Source organism: Canis lupus, chromosome 23, assembly GCF_003254725.2.
Source record: "Canis lupus dingo isolate Sandy chromosome 23, ASM325472v2, whole genome shotgun sequence".
NCBI lineage: Eukaryota > Metazoa > Chordata > Mammalia > Carnivora > Canidae > Canis > Canis lupus.
The window spans coordinates 28,170,730-28,189,814 of record NC_064265.1 but is presented as its reverse complement, the minus strand read 5'-3'; the positions used below and the strand labels follow the sequence as shown (position 1 = coordinate 28,189,814).

Here is a 19,085-nt window from a genome sequence, read left to right as displayed (position 1 = left end):
TAAATTATTCTCTTCATTCTGTTTTAGACATTTTGCTCTATTTTTGTGGAGTCCTCTTTGGCTTTAATATTATAGCCCTTAAATTCTATTTTCAATTTCAGCAATAAAAATCACAATTTCTAAAAACTTTTTGTTCTCTCTTCTGCAATAATCTGTATATCGTGAATGCATGTGTATCACAAATGCTTTCTAGTTTTCATTTTTCTGCTAGTTCTTGAATCTTCTGTTTTCCTCTGAGATTGACTATTCAATTTCTATTATTATGGTCTTTCTCTTTCATGCTGCTAGTTTTCAGTTACACAATCCTTAACTGTCTATTTATATATAAAAATGCAATAGTGGACTGATAATACCAGACATCCTGTACAGGTTTTATTCACTGCTATATATGTAGGTTTTCATTTTCCTAGAATTCATTTCAATATATGAATTCTGAAGTATTTAATTAGAGACACTATACTCTTTTATGCTCGTATAATACTTCCATAATAGAATATAACCTATGCCTCTCAGAGAATTTATAGAGGGAAAAGAGATTTTAATTTATAAACAAATGATCAGAACTCACCTTACACTAATAGTAAACATTTCCAGGATATCTTTTCCTAGTAACCAGCCAACCAACATGATGATACCTGGAACAGAATCAAATAGCTATTTTTCCCTTTTATCTATAATCACATAAGTATAGATGGGATAGAATAACAAGCTGAGGACACAGCCAAAGAAGTCCCTTGACATAAAGTGCATCAGAAAAAAAAAGAAAAAAGAAAAAAAAAAAAAAACAAAAAAAAAAAAAACAAAAAAAACAAAAAAAATAATAAAGTGCATCAGATCACAATTACAAGATTTTACAAAAATCCATTAAGCAGGAGTGATCAAACTAATGCTGCTTAAAGTTAATGCTACATAACACACACACACACACACACACACACACACACAGAGTTATACCTTCTATTGCCATTCCTGCCACCCTCCCTTAAAGCAGTATCTGAGGATTCCCACTATAAGAAAATATTAGCAGTATTTTCATACAGCAGGGGGAGCGGGGGTAGAGTAAGACACACAAGTCTTCTATTTATTATCAGCTTTGCAAAAATAAACCCTGGGACTTTACTTCTCATAACTAAATATCCAAGCAGTACATATAAAGTTTGTACTGCAAACAAAAGAATATTTAGGACTTGGCTCAGAGTGATAGAGCTTACATAAAATACCTAAAATTCCATTAACATTAAAAAATTACTACTTTTATGGCATGTACAAATAAAATCAATTAACATAAACCAAACAAAATACTCTCTGCTTTAATCTTTCTCTCTGAAATAAAGGGGGCACAGAGTGTACCACTGGTTTTGTGAGAAAAAAGCACAGCATCAAGATTGTATTCTAGGTCAATATAAACATTTAAATAAGTTTTTTTTCATCTTTCTACAACTACAAAATCATAATCTAGATTGTGACTCTTTAAGATCCTATTTCCAATACTTTCTTGAGAAATTATGTCCAATGAACTATACCAGGGAAGCTATAATCTGTGGGCCTCCTTCATGCTTTTGTAAAAAAAAGGTTGCTGGAACACAGCCACATCCATTTGTTTATGTATTTTCTACGATTGCTTTCCTGCTGATGGCAGAGTTGAGTATTTCCATCAGAGAATGTTGAAAATACTTTGGTATGGACCAAAGGCTAAAGAAAAAAAAAAAAAAAAAAGCCTGCAGACCTTTCATTTTGATCTTGACCTTTATCCTCTATCACAACAACAACAACAAAAAATATGCCCAATGAATTATATTCAAACCAGGTAATCATAAAGTTGAAAGATTTCTATCATTAAATGTGAGACAGTTTCACAGTACAGCATTAGTATAACTGGGGAGATTTAATTGGCTACATGCCCTTAGATTTATCAAATTCCCTATAAATTCTGGAAAATAAACAGCAATAAATTAAGGGAGTATGAGAATATATACACACTAGTTAAAAATAAGGAATGAAATACTTTTCTACCTTCTACTTTATGATGAAGACAGATGGATCAACAGAATTAATATTTAAATAATTTAGTTGAAACTGCATAACAAGTCTGCTTTAACTTAAAGCTGTATTACTGATTTTAAAACATTAGGCTAACAAGAATAATTAAAATAATAGCATGGAAAAATTAAAGGTGCAAGGACTCCAAAACTGATTCAAGTGTTTAATGTATGATAAAGATGTCATTTCAACTCAGTGAATATAGAATAGACTATAGAATTAATGGTATTGGGATAATTAAGTTTTGAGTAAAAATGTTATGAACTCTACCTTAAGTCTTATACTAAAATAAATTCTAAATAGTAAAATTAAGTGTCAAAGATAAAAACTAAAGTAGTAGATTGATGTTTAAATAGATATAAACATAAACACTTTCCACAACATGGAGTTGGGACAGCTTTTACGAAGATAACAAAGACAAACTATAATTGCAGATATTGTTAATAGTACAGTTATATCAGAATCTCAGGACACAAAGATGTTTCAATTACAACTCTATCCTGTACTAAGTTTATTTTATTTATCCCTTAAGGGAATTTAAAATTTGGGAGGAAAATATTTAACAAAAGGATGGATATCCTAATTATATGAAGAGCTGTTACCAACCTAAGACTCAAGGGATAAGATAAACAGACTGCAAGTCATAAAATAAAAAGGACCCATACACACAATGACAAAAGTGCTCAGTTTCTCTATAATGAATTGTGAAATAAAATAATGAGAAGTCTTTTATTCATCTGTTCATGACAACAAAGCGGGCAAGGGTGCTGGAAGAGAAATAACTCTGCCTTGCTGATGAAAGATATTATTTGGCAATATGAAACAAAAACTTTAAAAACATGGCAAACATGTCAAAAATCTAAAACTTGCGTGGATAATCTCTGATCCAATAATTTTACTTTTAAGAATTTAATAAGATACCTGCACTGAAGAATCATTTATATAATTTTAAAAACTCAAAAAACAGAAATGTCTACAAGAGTTCTAAGATATTTTTTCCTACATAATGGAATACTATACAACCACCTATTTCATGACATCAATTCAATGAGCATCTATTTAATGACAAGGTGCTTATGAAGAAAATGTGAAACAGAAAAGGAAAAGTAGTCTATGAATCATACTATCCATTTTGTTGAAAACGAGAAAGACAAATACTAAAATGTTTACAGAAATGCTCATTGATTATAATAATTACAGAGAGTTCTAACTTATCTTTGTAGAAAAGGACAATAGTTGGGGACTAGTTTTATATTTTTTAAAAAGTAGTAGCAATCTAAAAATTCATTAAATGAATAAATGTATGCATCTAGCTAAACTCCCCCTTCCCACTCAAAAAATTAAACAATTTTAAAAACCTAAGTAAATAAGTAAATAGATGAGATATACATACTCACTCTTCTCTTACCTATTATACCAAAGGAGTAAAAGGAAAGCTGTTTTCCTAGAAGGTCCATGCTCTTCTGCAGAGGGGTTTTTGGTGCCTTGACAAATTGGAGAAGAGTGCAATGATCTAAATTTAGTGAAATACACTAGGTGCCAGGGACTCCGCTAAGTGCTTGACATATTCATGCTCGTTCTTTTTTTTTTTTTTTTTCATGCTCGTTCTTAATATACCCATGATGTACACAACTCTCTCTTGGTAAGTATTACTCCTTTTATGAGGAAACTAAGGCTGAGACTTTTAAAAGCTTGTTTATTTGAAAGGGTCCATCATGCTCCTCATGCCTATTTTTGAGAAGAAGCCTATTCTCCCGATCAGCTTCTCCAGGACTTTATTACCATCAACTGCCCCCTCACTTTTCCAATCTTCTCCTTTCTGTATCCACAAACAAGCTTACAATCCAAGTCTTTTCCTCCAGTTGGCTCCCTGATCTGCTACTGCTAACTCCCTTCTCTAGCACTCCTTCACTGCCAAGCTTCTGGGAATGGCTTTACACACTGCATCACATAGTGGAATCTTGGCAGGTTACCTGAGAAATCCAGATGATTTGGAGAGAATATGACATTTGTAGAATGCAACTTCCTTTTATATACATAAGGAAGTACTTTCAATGGGAGAACTAATCTGTAATATCCTTAAACAAGAGTATCTTCCAGGTTATTTTACTTTGCAATTTTTTCCCCATTACTTGGAATTATATAAAGTTGGGAATTTGAACAAGACAAATATACTATTTAATAATTTTTAAAATTAATATGATAAAGCTAATTTTTAAAAAGAATAGGCCCTATAAATAATTGGCTATAAACCTTTTTCTCCTATAAACAATGAACATCAAAATGTTTTAGCATATTAGCAATGTCAACTCAAGCCCTTTCAAATACAGTCTTTCTAATTACGTTTCTAAAAACAGACAACTGAGTGATACTCCAAATAAAATACTACTTTCAACAGTACATAAAATAATCCACCAATATTTTCTGTCCCTCTACTTACAATGGAGAATTTTAGATTTGAAATTAAAATATCATTAACACAACTAAGTACTTACTTCTTCTGCTTGCATCATCTTAAAAACCTCTCCAAATTCAGAATTTTCTCCTGTTCCAATGACAATACCCTAAAAGAAAAAACAGGAGAACAACATTTACTTTCAGATGGAATCACCTCTCTTGAGTAAAACCAAAAACTCTTACTTTCTCCAAAACCTTGTCCACGGTCAAGACGGCTAATACACATATCCAAGGTTCCCTTAGCAAATTAACTTTGTGATAGTACTACGGATCACTAGTATTTATGCCTCACCATATAAGCCTTCACCCAATTCTGAGACTCATTCTTCTTTTCTTTTTATTAAAGATTTTTTATTTATTTATTCATGAGAGACACAGGCAGAGGGGTAAGCAGGCTTCTCACAGGGATTCCCAAAGCAGGACTCGATCCCCAGACCCCGGGATCACGCCCTGAGCCAACGGCAGATGCTCAACTGCTGCGCCACCCAGGTGTCCCTCTGAGGCTCATTCTTTGTCTATATTAATATTTCTGAAATTCAAAACTGTCTTATACTCAAGAGAGACCTTTAATGTAGTTTATTTTTCCCTTCAAATGCTACTGAATCATGTCTTTTATATTTGTGAATCCAGGAAAAAGAATAGCTAAAATCCATCATTAAGTGAATGATATGTGGACAGAATATTACAGCCAGTACCATTATCAATTAAATTAAAATTTTATTTAGCTAGTAATGAACATATCCATGTACTGCTGTTTCTATCTAAAATAAACAAATGAAAAAAAGAACGGCTACTGAGGACTATGTTTTTAAAGGCTCCATTATCGGGCAGCCTGGTGGCTCAGCAGTTCAGCACCACCTTTATTTAGCCCAGGGCCTGATCCTGGATACCCAGGATCAAGTCCCATGTCAGGCTCCCTGCATGGAGCCTGCTTCTCCCTCTGCCTGTGTCTCTGCCTCTCTCTGTGTGTGTCTCTCATGAATAAATAAATAAAATCTTTTAAAAAATAAAATAAAAAAATAAAGGCTCCATTATCTGGCAAATGGCAGAACTATGGAATATTATGCCTCAGGGACATAGCTTCTTAGTCTCACACACAGTGGCTACAAGTTAGGTTCAATTCTGTCATTTCTTTGTCATATAATTTTAAAAGAACCACACAAAATTAGAACTAAAAAAAAAAAAAAAAAGGTTGAAAACAAAGGAACTACTACTTTCAAAACAAGAGGAAAAAATTACCTTTGCTTTGCCACATCTGACCAGTGTTCCCATGAAAGCAATGTTACTTCTTGATGCAAGATCTCCATTAGTTGCAGCTGGCTGAGGAGCGGTCACCTTAGAACAAGGTGTTGTCTCTCCTGTCAAGCTGGATTCATCAATGGAAAGATCCACAGCCTTGGAGAATATAAAGCACTCCATTAAGTTCAAGTTTGAAGATTCTGCTACATTTAATATCTGAAGAGTTTGTAACCATCACTTCTTCCTCAAATATCCCCTAATAATTACTCAAATCTTTTATTATATCCATTACTCTAAGAAGACCCAGAACAAGTACAACCATATTTAAAATATGAAGTGAAGTCAGCAAAATGCAACATGCAAAATAAATGCTACACTGGGAGATAAAATTAGCAAATTTCAAAATTCAACTAGAGAAAAAGAACACTATCTGAGATTTGACTTTATCTAGAGAAAACAATTCTCATGATAAAGTATTACTTCCTAATTTTGCCATGCTCTGAAGTTACAAAAATGTGTTTGGCAAATTTAAAAAAAAGCTACCTAGAAAGAGAAATATAAATACAAGATATAAAAGGTACTGAGAAAGAAATCATTTCATCATTTTGGGCTCAATTTTCATGAAACTAAGAAACTTGCTATATACATCCTTACATTGAACCCAATGTAGATCAGCAAAAATCAAAAACGTATATAATGTTTCCATGCAGATCATGAATATCATATTAGATTTCATCCAAGCAACAGGATTCAATTCTAAGGGTTTCAGCCCTAACACAATTTCACTCCTAATACAATTAAGTTTTAACCTACTCTAGCATGCAGAAAAAAAGAGAAAAGAAAGAAAAAAGAAAGGGAGGGAGGGAGGGAGGGAGGGAGGAAGGAAGGAAGGAAGGAAGGAAGGAAGGAAGGAAGGAATCCTCATTCTATAAGTGAGAAACACTGCAGATGTGACCTGGCTTTGTTTCTGAAAGTATGAGCCACAGAACAATAGTTCCAAGGATGTTCAAAGACACTGAGTATAATGCGATTGGCAGATCACACACATACACACAGAATGGGTACCAAATTCAAATAAGTTTTGGAAATACTGAGTTAAGAGCTAAACAGCTTTGGTAGTGCTTCCGTAAACCTTCAACAGGTCTGTGTGAATAACCTCAAATGGAATACAGATACAACAGGGACTGTCAAAGTGCGGTCCCACATAACCAAAATTACCTCTCCCTACCTTTTCAGAACTTGTTAGAAATTCACTACCCTACTTCAAATATGGAGGTGGGCAGGGTAAACCTAAAAGACGTATTTATAAGCCATGCAGGTGATTCTGAGGCATACTTTGAGAATCAATGAATAGTATTTCACAAATTTCTTTGATCCGTTTTATTCCAGAAGGTCTTATCCTAGGGTCTTTAAGACACTTTGAGAAACTAAGACCCAGTGCATGGTATTAACTCATTTTACAAGTTAATTCACTCACCCAAAAAACATATTATTGGCTACCTTAACTGTGTACCAGGCACTGAGATAGATTCTAGAAAAGAAACAAGGGAATAAACCAAGAGCAATTAAATGACTATGCAGTCTTTTTGCTATTATAAATTGAGCCGGTGTTCTCAATTAGGCCTCTTGATTGACAGCGCGTACTATGTATAAAATACTCTAAACCTGGACTCCTGCTGGGTTTTGGTGGGGGGGGCAGGTGGTAGGCGGTAGATAATAAATCTCAACTTTTAAATGGTTCATTTTTTTTCATAAAGATAAATGTCTCATAGAAAATATTAAAAACTGGCGCAGCCCGGATGGCTCAGCGGTTTAGCGCTGCCTTCAGCCCAGGGCGTGATCCTGGAGACCCGGGATCGAGTCCCACGTTGGGCTCCCTGCATGGAGCCCACTTCTCCCTCTGCCTGTCTGTCTGTCTCTCTCTCTCTTTCTCTCTCTCTGTCTCTTATGAATGAATAAATAAAATCTTCTAAAAAAAAAAGAAAATATTAAAAACTGGCTCACTGATTATCCCTATCTATAAAGTAAATTATATCTTAATTCATCAATCTCATTGATTCATTCACTTAACAAATATTTATTAATGCCAGACCCTGTATTATATTATACACAGTGGGAATCAGCAGTAAACAAAACTAAGTTCCTGCCCTCAGCTCTTATTCTTATGGGAAAGTATCTAAAAATAAGCAAACAAGAATATGTAATATAATACCTGATAGGAAAAAAATGCATTAGGATAGAGAGTGACATTTTAGATAAAGGAGAGAACATCTAACAAAAGTAGGTGACCCTTTTGTAGAACCATGATTAACCCGAGGGCCCAAGGATGGGCCACAATCAGGATGAAAGTGATCTAGGCAAAGAAAGCAAAAAATACAAAGACTATGAGGGTAGGAATAGGCCTGGTGTGTTCCAGTGCTAGGCAGACACATAATTTTGCAAATATAATCAAGAGTTTACAGATTAGATCATAAAGCTAAAAAATGTTCGGAAACAAAATAAATTATATCACGTAATTTCAAAGAGACTAAACTGTGTTAGTATTTCTGGAAGTTTAATAGCATGCAAATGTTATAGATTTTACTATCAAAATCAGCACATAAAAAGTTTTCCTTAAAGCACAGATCGCTAGTCCTTCAGTCTTTAAAAAGCTTCCCATTTTCTGTAATTATGTATACAAACACAGGCCAGGAATATCTGGTTTCATTACTTTAGTCCAACTACAAAATTTTTTTTTCCAACTACAAAAAACTTTTTAAAGTTTTTTCAATGTTTCAATGTTTCAATGTCCATGTTCAAAGGAAAAGGAATTTTTCTTTATTAAGGGAACATATTTATTTGACTTTTCTTTCCAAATTAAACTTAGAACTACATAATTTTTCACACTAATATATTCTATTACCAAGGTAAAAAAAAAAAAAAAAAAGGCTAGGTCATTCTTCAAAGATGATACAAGTACTAAAAGCAATCAACTAACATTTCACTGCTTACTATCTGAAAGGCACTTTGCTACATACCTATGCTAAGTTATCTACTATCAACTACTTAGCTACTAACAACTCCAGTGAAGCAGGTACCATTATTATCATCCCCTCCTCTTTTAAAGACACTTTGAAAGGTTAAGTAATTCGCCCAACATCACACAAATAGTAAGCTATGGAGGGAGATAAAACCCAAACGCTGACGATGAACTCCAAATTCCTGTTAACTATTTAGAGAATCAATTTGCAAACTATTTCTCTTCTCTAGTTTTATTAGTACTTCTAGAAGACATTAAGATATATTTTAAAATTATGTATTTTTTTGAATTGCAAATCAAACAAAGTTTTTATTTAGCAAGCTCTTCTCTAATGCTTGCCATAAAAAATCAAAACTGTATGTAATTTTCTGACTATTAGAAATAAGACCTGCTAATTTTAAAAACAATTAACTTACGAATATCTATAGAACTTCTCTCTGAGGAAAGCAAAATTAATGTTTTCCCACTGAAGACTTTCAACTTTTTTTTAGACTTTCAACTTTAAACATAAATTTTATTTTTTTATTTATTATTTTTTTTAATTTTTATTTATTTATGATAGTCACACAGAGAGAGGGAGAGAGAGGCAGAGACACAGGCAGAGGGAGAAGCAGGCTTCATGCACCGGGAGCCCGACGTGGGATTCGATCCTGGGTCTCCAGGATCGTGCCCTGGGCCAAAGGCAGGCGCCAAACCGCTGCGCCACCCAGGGATCCCAAACATAAATTTTAAACATGGATAAATACTAACATGTAGTAGCTGCCTATTAAAACAAAGAATATGAAAATAATCTGACTTTTTAAAAAAGGAAGAAAAGCATAGCTTTATTAGCTCTGTCAGTGATCTAGCTCTTCAGTGTCAACCTTAGCAGTTCAATAACCATTTAATAGAAACTTTTGTTCAAATCATGGTTTTCTACAAAAAAGAGACATCATTTTTAGCACAATAGCATCAATTCTGTCTACTGTAGAAACTCATGTGGGGAAAAAAGGGAGTTTTAGATCTTTATTCATATATAATATATACAACTATTTATAATTATTATATATTAATATATAATTATTTGTGTTATTTATAGTACACATAAATATAAATTGTAACTTTGTAGATAAGATCAAAAATATATTTTCAATGGGGCACCTGGCTGGCTCTTCAGGGTTGTGAGTTCAAGCCCCACGTTAGGCCTAGAGCTTAATTAAAAAAAAAAATATATTGATAAAATTTGTCCAAATCATACAATGTAGCAAACTGCACAGATCTCAACTGTCTGCTGAGCAGGAATTATTTTTTAAATTTTATGTATTTAAGTAATCTCTATATCCAATGGGGAGCTCAAACTTAAGACCCAGGATCAAGAATTGCATTCTCTTCTGACTGAGCCAGTCAGGTGCCCTGAACAAGACTATTTTTTAAGTTATAACTTATTTTCTCTTAATGGTGATTACAAGAGTTTCCACAGGAGGGAGTGAGGGGAAGGAAGTCATTTCCAAGAAGGTGGTATTTAATGAATTAGGCAAGCCTATTACAGTTTAACAAAGTCACAATTTAATTCATCTGAGAAGAAAGATATTAGAGTCACTTATCCGCTGCATTTATGAGAAAGGGAAAGGTGGGATATAATGAAATTAAAGAACCAGCCAGCTCCATGCCTTCTAGCCAAAGTTTAAACATTAAACCTTCAGAAGAACTGTTAATAAATAGGGAAACTGATTATGTTTCACTTACTCTTCATTATTCCTCAGGCACTCTACTAGAGATGTGAATAGACACAACACAGTTCAAAAGTCAGAATATAAATAAGAATCAAAATGCATACATAATCTGTATCTTAATATTTAACACCTACAGAATAGAAATGGTTGAAAAACTTCATAGGATAAACCTATACAACATTAGGCAGAAAGAAATTACGAGCCAAAGTCACAAAGTTTTCCTGAAAAGCAAAAAACGACTGCTTAAAAAAATTATAGATAATATGGAACAACTGGCAACTACAAATAAATTCTTAAACTAAAGAAAGGCTTGTTGTATGCTGCTAAATCAATTACTTCTCTAGTCTAGATTAAAAGCAAATCAGAAATGGCTTTTCCCCCAGAAGAAAATTCCAAACTAATCATCTGCAGCTGACTAATCACGACAAAATTTCTTACTTTTGGTCTCAAAAATTAAGATTCCTCTTACTGTTTATTCAAATGAAGGAAAATGTAATTAAAACTTCTTCATGAGCTCTAGTTTATTAACAATCAAAGCCTAACCGACTAAAGTAGGGAAGCTGAAGGAACTCCATTTTAGAAAAACTCCATCTCTGCTATTTTTCTGTTAGCCCTCATTTACTCATGTTCTGTATTTTGTTTCTGAATCAGCCAAAGAAGCCGTGTTCCCATTTCAAGGAGGTAGCAAGAAAGTTAACATTCTCTCAGTTTTGTCCTAGGCTCCAAACACCTGACAACATCCAAGAAGAGCCAGAGCCAGATCCCAAACACATTCTAGGACATTAGCTCTGAACAAACCTCAGCTGACACTGGCATCAACACCCTCTACTTTCAGTCACTTATGGAATAACACCTTTGTTCACCTGACACTCACCTCTGATTGGACCCTACTCAGAATTCCTGAAGGACCACAAACCCTAGACCTCTTTCTAATATAAACTCCTAACTCCAAACAACAAGACTCATTCTCCTCTCCTTTCCAAGTCTCCCACTCTGTCTGCTATTCTCTCTCACTCACACTATTCAATAGACTCTGTTTTCACTTTCTCCTACTCATACTTGATTTCTATCCTGGCATGAAGCTGCTCCCAGTGGAAGCATCCACTAGGTTTTTGGATCCAGCCTACCCACATGACCACCAAGTGTTACAAATTACTAAAAAGGCCTACATGAAATGGATTTTATCCCATGATAGATATTTACATGAATTATTAAACTTTCTGACTTATGTGCCAGAAAGATTCAATGTGATCAAGTTGTTAATAACTTAAAGACCAGTATTTGGTTAACAATGATTTCTAGGATATTTCGCTAAGACTATGAAAAGAAATCAAATTTCAAAAAGGGATCTACTTTTCCAACAGTCCTTTCCTACCAATATGAAATGAGAATCTAAAAACAAAGAGGCTATAAGTCTCACTTCAAACCCTCCCATATCGTCTCTTAAATTCTCAACAGTTAATGAGAAAAAAGTTTTCTCTTCAAAATTTTAAACATAAATAGCATTCCTCAGCTCACTGCTTTTTAACCAATGATCTATAAAAATCAGACAAAACACTAAGCACAGCTCAAGCTTATACAATCTAAGAGAACCAACATTCCCAGTGCTCTACATATGGATGGGTTTTCCAAGCTGTATAACGACAATACTACTTCAGAAATATACATCCTTTCCAAAGTGATTACATCAAAGTTTTTAGTAAATAGGAATGTTTCTAAATTCCACAAAAACACCATATACCTTCTCCAATATTCTACTCAATTTCTTTTGACAGCTAATTAAAAAAATGCTTTTTTTTACAAATCTGTATATAAGTTAATAATTCAGAAACTTTTAAAAGCAAAGTTTCAGTGAAAAATTACAATAAGAGAGGGAGTAACAAACTGCAAATCAATTTATCAAATTGACCTATCAAAAAAATACACTAAATTTGATATAAAAACTGGTGAATAGGGCAGTCAAAGAATCGGTCCCTGTACTAATCATAGGCTGGCAAAAACTAACAGAATCAACTCTAGAATCAAAACCTTAAAACAACCAAGGAAGTGCTTAATGAAGAAAAAGCTGAATTTTGGTAAGAAGGCACTGTGGCATTTCTGTTTACATATCAACTATTCCCCACTGCCCAGAGAAGCAGTGCTGGCTGTGGGGACAGAAGCTTTTCTTTCTGTTGCAGCTTACTGGCAGTGGGGGCTTTAAAAAAGACTTCGTTCTTTTTTTTTTTTTTTTTTAAGATTTTATTTATTTATTCATGATAGACACACGAGAGAGAGAGGCAGAGGCAGAGACACAGGCAGAGGGAGAAGCAGGCTCCATGCAGGGAGCCCGACGTGGGACTCAATCCCGGGTCTCCAGGATCACGCCCTGGGCCGAAGGCGGCGCCAAACCACTGAGCCACCCGGGCTGCCCAGACTTCGTTCTTAAAATACTGTACTTGTGTGTTTAACCTTTCTGGCAGTTCCTTGGGGGACTGGTGCATAGGCTAATATTTATTTCACAACCTCACTCCAGGGCAGCTACAGTGACTTTCTGGATGTCTGCCAAAAGATTAAGGACATATACTAGCCGGGAAGTGACTAGGAATAAGGCAAGCAGAAAACACAACCAAAAGACTGGGAGAAAGAAGCTGAGGAGGAAGTTTTGCGAGAGAATAAAGGCTTGGAAGGGCTGCCACATATACCAGGGAAGACAGAGTGAAAAATACAGGCTTATAAACAGCTGTGTGCTCAGAAAGACCTGAGAAGATCCTGGACTTGCACCCTGATAGATCTGTGGATTTGGCATAAGCAAGTGAAGGTGAAGGCAGCATTGTAGACAGACAAGGCTCAATGATCAAGAGGTGCCCCAACACGGGGATCCCTGGGTGGCTCAGGAGTTTAGTGCCTGCCTTTGGCACAGGGCGTGATCCTGCAGTCCTGGGATCGAGTCCCACATCAGGCTTCCTGCATGGAGCCTGCTTCTCCCTCTGCCTGTGTCTCTGCCTCTCTCTATTCTCTGTCTCTCATGAATAATAAAATATTAAAAAAAAAAAAAAAAAGATGCCCCAACTCAAAGATAAGCTACAAAGACCAGGAGAATAGTAATTGATTTTCCTCTTTGGATTGAGAAAGATAAGGCTGACTGCTGAGATAATGGACAGAAACATCAGTGACCACACACAAAAAGAATACAGTCTTTGCAAAAAAAAAAAAAGTAATTTTCTTAAAGAAAAATCACTAAAATTCAACCACTGCAACTCTCAATAATCGAAAACAACAAACTTTGAGGAAAGGTAGAATCTACTGTACAGAATTACAACAGTATAACATTCAAAATACAAAGTTTTCAACAAAAAAAATCACAAATACAAAAAGTATGACCTATTCACAAAATATGAACTGACAGAAATCGTCCCCGAGCAAGGCCAGACACTGAACTTACTAAAAAGACTTTAAATCAACTGTCTTAAATATGTTCAATAAAGAATACCATGAACAGAAAACTAAAGGAAATCAGGAAAACAATTTTTTAAAAAAAGACTATCAATTAAGAGAAAGAAAACATAAAAAGGAAACAAACAGAAATCCTGATGCTCAAAGTACAAGTGAAATGGTAAGTTCCCTGGAGAGGGTTCAACAGCAGATCTGAACAAGGAGGAAAAACTATGAGCAAACAAAAAGATAGGACAATTGAAATTAACCAGTCTAAAGGATAAAGAGAAAAAAAAATAAAGAAAAATGAACAGAGCTTAAGGTACCTGTTCAAGCATACCAACATAAGTATAATATGAGTCTCAGAGGGGAAAACAAAGAAATGGGCAGAAAGAATATTTGAAGAGATAATGAATGAAAACTTCCCAAATTCAGTAAGACATGATTCTATATATCAAAGAAGCTCAATAAACTCCAAATAGAAAACACTCAAAGCCATCTAAACTGATGGACATAATTAAACTCTTGAAAGACAAAGACACAATCTTTAAAACAACAAAGGTGAAGTAACTCATCATGTACTCCTCAATAAGATTAGCAGCCATTTCTTATTAGAAACCATGGAGGCTAGGACCAGCAGACCTATCTAAAGTGATGAAAGAAAAAAAAAAGATCAAAAAGAAGTCTACACCCAGCAAAACTATCTTTCAAAAATGAAGAAAAATTAAGACATTCCCACTTAAACAAAAGCTAAAATAATTCACTGCTAGCAGACATGCCCAGAAGAAAGGCTAAAGGAGACTCCTTCAAGCTAAAACAAAAAGAAAGTAGAAAGTAACTCAAAGTCAAATGAAAAAATAACAACTCTAGTAAAGGTTACTATACAAGGAAATATAAATGCCAACATTATTGTATTCTGACTTTGTAACTCCTCCATTTTTCCTATCTGATTTATATAAAATACTTATTCAAATGTATGGTTAATGGGCACAGAATGCATAAAAATGTAATTTGTGACAACATAAAGGTGGAAGAAAAGTAAACTGTATAGAAGCTAAGTTTTTGCATGCTATTAAAGTTGGTATCAATTCAAAACACTGTTTTAAATTTAGGACATTAACTGTAATCCACATCATTACCACTAAGGAAATATTTAAAACGTATACAGAAAAAAAATTCAGTAGGTAATCAAAGTATGTTTTTTTAAAAATATCAAACAAAAAAAGGAGAGACTGGAGAAAGTGAGGAACATAAAAAATATAGCACATATAGAAAACAAATAGCAAAATTGCATAAGAAAGTCCTCTATAAATAATCACTTTAAATATAAATGGATTTACATTTGTGTGGCATATACATACAATGGAATATCATTTGGCAATAAAAAGCAATGAAATACTGATACATGCTACACATGGATGAACCCTGAAAACACTGTTAACTGAAAGAAGCCAGATACAAAAGGCTACATATTATTTAATTCCACTTATAATGAAATGTCCAGAATAGGCACATGTATACAGACACAACAAGCAATTTAGTGGATATAAGGCTCTGAGGCAGGGTAGAGAATATAGTGAATGGTGATAGTCGCACAACTCAGACTATACAGAAAGCCACTGAATAATGGATTTTAAACGTGTAAATTGTTTTGAATGTGAGTTATATCTCAATGAAGTTGTGCTTTGTTTTTTTAAATCTTTTTATATGTGGCAGATAGGCCAGAACCAAGATGATTCCTATGTACCTTAAAAGTTAGGATATAATGCCCTGGGGCAACTCTCTGTCACAATGAAAAAACAGAGACCTATAAACAGTTAAGTGGATTATCTAAGCTCACATGGTCAATCCATAAGACACATTTTATTCCTTGAATCACAGTTGTTTGCAAGTTGGTGTCTCCCAGTAGAAAGTGTCTTTTTTTACATCCTAGCTCTGAAGCCTCATACAGTGTTCTATACACAATACTGAAACAAAGCGCCTAAAATGACCTCATGACACACACCAATTTCCAAAGAGAGGCATTACATTTTGCCTAAGTTAGCTCCATTACCAAATTAAGTAAATTTAACCTATCATTACATGTGCTTATATTCCAGCAAATGTTTGAAAGAATTTTTTTCAAAAAGCATTGCAAATTTAATTAGAATCTGAGTTTCACCAGAATATCAAGCTTTTCACTGAGTAAATGGAAAATACATTTTGTAACTTAATAAGTCACAATGCTCTGACACAGAAAGATAGCTCCTATCTAATGAAATTAGCCAACACAGAGAAAAGTGCTTGTTAGTGGTTCTTACCAAGAGTGTGCACAAAACTTTATGCTTTACAGAAAGGGACATAAAGGCTAAGTAAGGTTTCTGTCAAGAAGACTCTTTGACTCCTTCCATTGGTAGGTAGCCAAAATAGATCTGTGCTCATTATCTTTGGTTTTCACTTGGGAACTGAGGAATAGGAAGAAACAGCCCTGAAGACACCAAAAACTTAGTTGAAATATTATCCTATAACAAAATACATGGATTCGTGAGGTAAAAAGGTTCACTATATAATGCCAATTTGTTTATTTTAAGTTTGGATTTCTGAGCATGGCCCCAGTGGGCTTTGACTCCTAGTGGAGATATCTTTTGGCTCAGGTTTAAATGGTCCAATTAATAATCTAGGATCATAAAAATAGCTAATTCTTGGCCATCAGGCATATAACTGGTAGTTCTCATTAGAAAATTTGATACATTTAGAAAATCATATCAAAAACTTAAAAAAAAAAAAAGAAGGCAGCTGTATCCAATGTCTAGATCTTGAGGATAACTTTAAAGAATGATATAGGCTAACCACAAGCAAGGGAGCCACAAAAGAAAGTGTCAATGGAATTAATCATTCAGAACTTCAAATAAAAGAAAATCTTAGATTTTCAGGCAACATTTCAGGCTTAGAAAGTTAAACCTAAGAGAGGTAAAATATTTTCAACAAAAAAATGAAACCCTCTTTTCCTTTCACTCTTATTGTTTTCTCTTACAAAGACTTCTTGGTACAAATACTGATACAGACTTTACCTGCAACAATAAGTAAAATACGCTACATTTCCAAAAAGGCAAAATGTACTATTATGTAGGTACGGTGTATAAGACTCCTTCACCTAAAGTCATAGTCTGACCAATCCATTAACAATCACCAATTAATGGTCAAGTGGTGTCTATTCTCAGATACTTTTAAAAACTAAAATAAAAACCCACAGGGAAAAAACTAGAAAACATACCCATAGTTCAATTCCTCTAAATTTTACTGTCCCAGCTCCACCACTGACTCTAAGGCTCCTAAGCTGGCAAGGTTACTGTCACCAACACATACTGGTTCATTCCCTGGCTATGGAAAATGAGTCAGGCAAGAGAACAAAATGCAGAATTCCTAAAGTCATCAAAATTAATCTTCCTTGAAAAGGATTTACAAATGACAGTGTCCGCCTGCTACAGACTGAATTTTGTCCCAGTAAAATTCATGTTGAAGCTTTACTCTCCAATGTGATGATAATTCTCTTGGGAGGTAATCAGGGTCAGATGAACTCCTGTGGGTGAGGCCCTCGTAATGGGATTAGTGGCTTTACAAGAAGTAGAAGAAGAGAGAGCAATCACTCTCTCAATCCACCCAGTTTATGGTATCTAATCACAGCAGCCAGACCTAACTTAAGACACAGCCTACTAAGAGATAATACTAAATAAAAGTTGCATAGCAGCCATATTACTGAACTTGCAGACAAGATGCAACTGAATGCCCAGGCAAGTTTTATAGTCAAAATCTGAACCTTCAAAATTTATGACAGGAACCCTAGAGTGGCAGCATGACTATGCTAGAGTGCAACCTTGATAGACCACACCACCCACAAGAGGAGAACGATACAGTGGAAGTCCAAACACTTCCTTTTTCTAAAGTGAAATCCACACACTTTGTTTTGAGAAATCAATAATATCTCAAAGGCATGTGAGTTTTTGGTTTCCTTTAAATCTTAATGAAGAGCTTATTTCATACAAGAACATCAAATGACCAGCCAGCCTTAAAATCATCCAAAGATCACCAAAGCCAAATTCAGCAAATAACACTCCAATAAGCCAACCTAATTCCAGAAGCTAGTAGCCTCTGTGTCCAGAAGAGAAATTTACCTTAATAGCCTTATTATGTCATAGGTTAGTATGTTTAAATCTAGAAGCAGCACAAAGGTTTAAATCTTTTAGAAAAGTTATCTTAATCTACTACAAAAGTTGTTGTAAAAGCCTGCTTGAGGTACCAAGGTGATAGGTAAAATGAACAGAACAAGAAGTGATAGAGGGAACCAAAGATGTTCAACTATATATGTAAACATGGATTAACCAGAAGAAAATCAACCTAACTTTAGCACTGTCAAATAAAACACATGCTAATGAAAGTGTCTAAAAAATTAATGGCAGGAGGAAAACAGTAACAACCCATCACTCCACAAAGTACATGCTTTCAATTTTTACACATCAAGCTTTAAAAGGTCAAAAATTCCCTTACTGAACTCACAGTAAGTCTTTAAAGTGTATTTGCTAAGTGGAGAAGATATATACTAGTCCAGAACTCTACCTTTTTCCCAGTTGCACATGAACTTTGAAATAATTCTTAGATTAACCCTTATTTAAATGAAAACTCTAATATACTTTATCAACTCAAATGGTGTTTTAAAGTTTCTTTTTTTTTTTTTAAGATTTTAATTATTTATTCATGAGAGAGACAGAGAGGCAGAGACATAGGCAGAGGAAGAAGTAGGCTCCCCACAGGGAGCCCGATGCCGGACTCAATCCCAGGACCCTCAGATCACACCAAGCAAAAGGCAGACACTCAACCACTGAGCCACCCAGGCATCCCTGTTTTAAAGTTTCTATGTCATTATACTGCTCAAAATGTTCAAATAAAGGGAAACACCATCTACTTACTACCCCAATGAGGAGGTCTGCTTCTAAACTGAAAGAGAAGCACTCCAGAATAAATGATGATGACATAAACTCCAAGAATTCAAATTAGGGCCCTCTGAGGAAAGGGAAGATAATTTATATCAAGTGACAGGCCAACCAAAAGTCTAAAGAATGATAATCCAAGGTCTTGTCATAAACCAAGTATTAGGAATAGAAGGAAGGGAGAAGAAATGAGTAAAAACAGATGTAACATAAAAAGATAAAGGCAGAAAGTGATAAAGCAAA

At 34.5% G+C, this 19,085-nt stretch overlaps 1 protein-coding gene across 5 annotated transcripts in view; it reads right to left on the bottom strand.

Moving 5' to 3' along the window:
- Nucleotides 1-19,085, bottom strand: part of ATP2C1 (ATPase secretory pathway Ca2+ transporting 1) — a 139,241-nt gene that overhangs the window by 61,065 nt on the left and 59,091 nt on the right. For all 5 annotated transcript variants that reach the window (XM_049099929.1, XM_049099931.1, XM_049099930.1 and 2 more), the window contains 4 exons: nt 5,737-5,892; nt 4,536-4,604; nt 3,449-3,524; nt 569-635 (listed from right to left, as the gene is read on the bottom strand). In XM_049099929.1, coding sequence (XP_048955886.1) covers nt 569-635; nt 3,449-3,524; nt 4,536-4,604; nt 5,737-5,892 — 368 coding nt within the window. The remainder of the gene's footprint in view (nt 1-568; nt 636-3,448; nt 3,525-4,535; nt 4,605-5,736; nt 5,893-19,085) is intronic.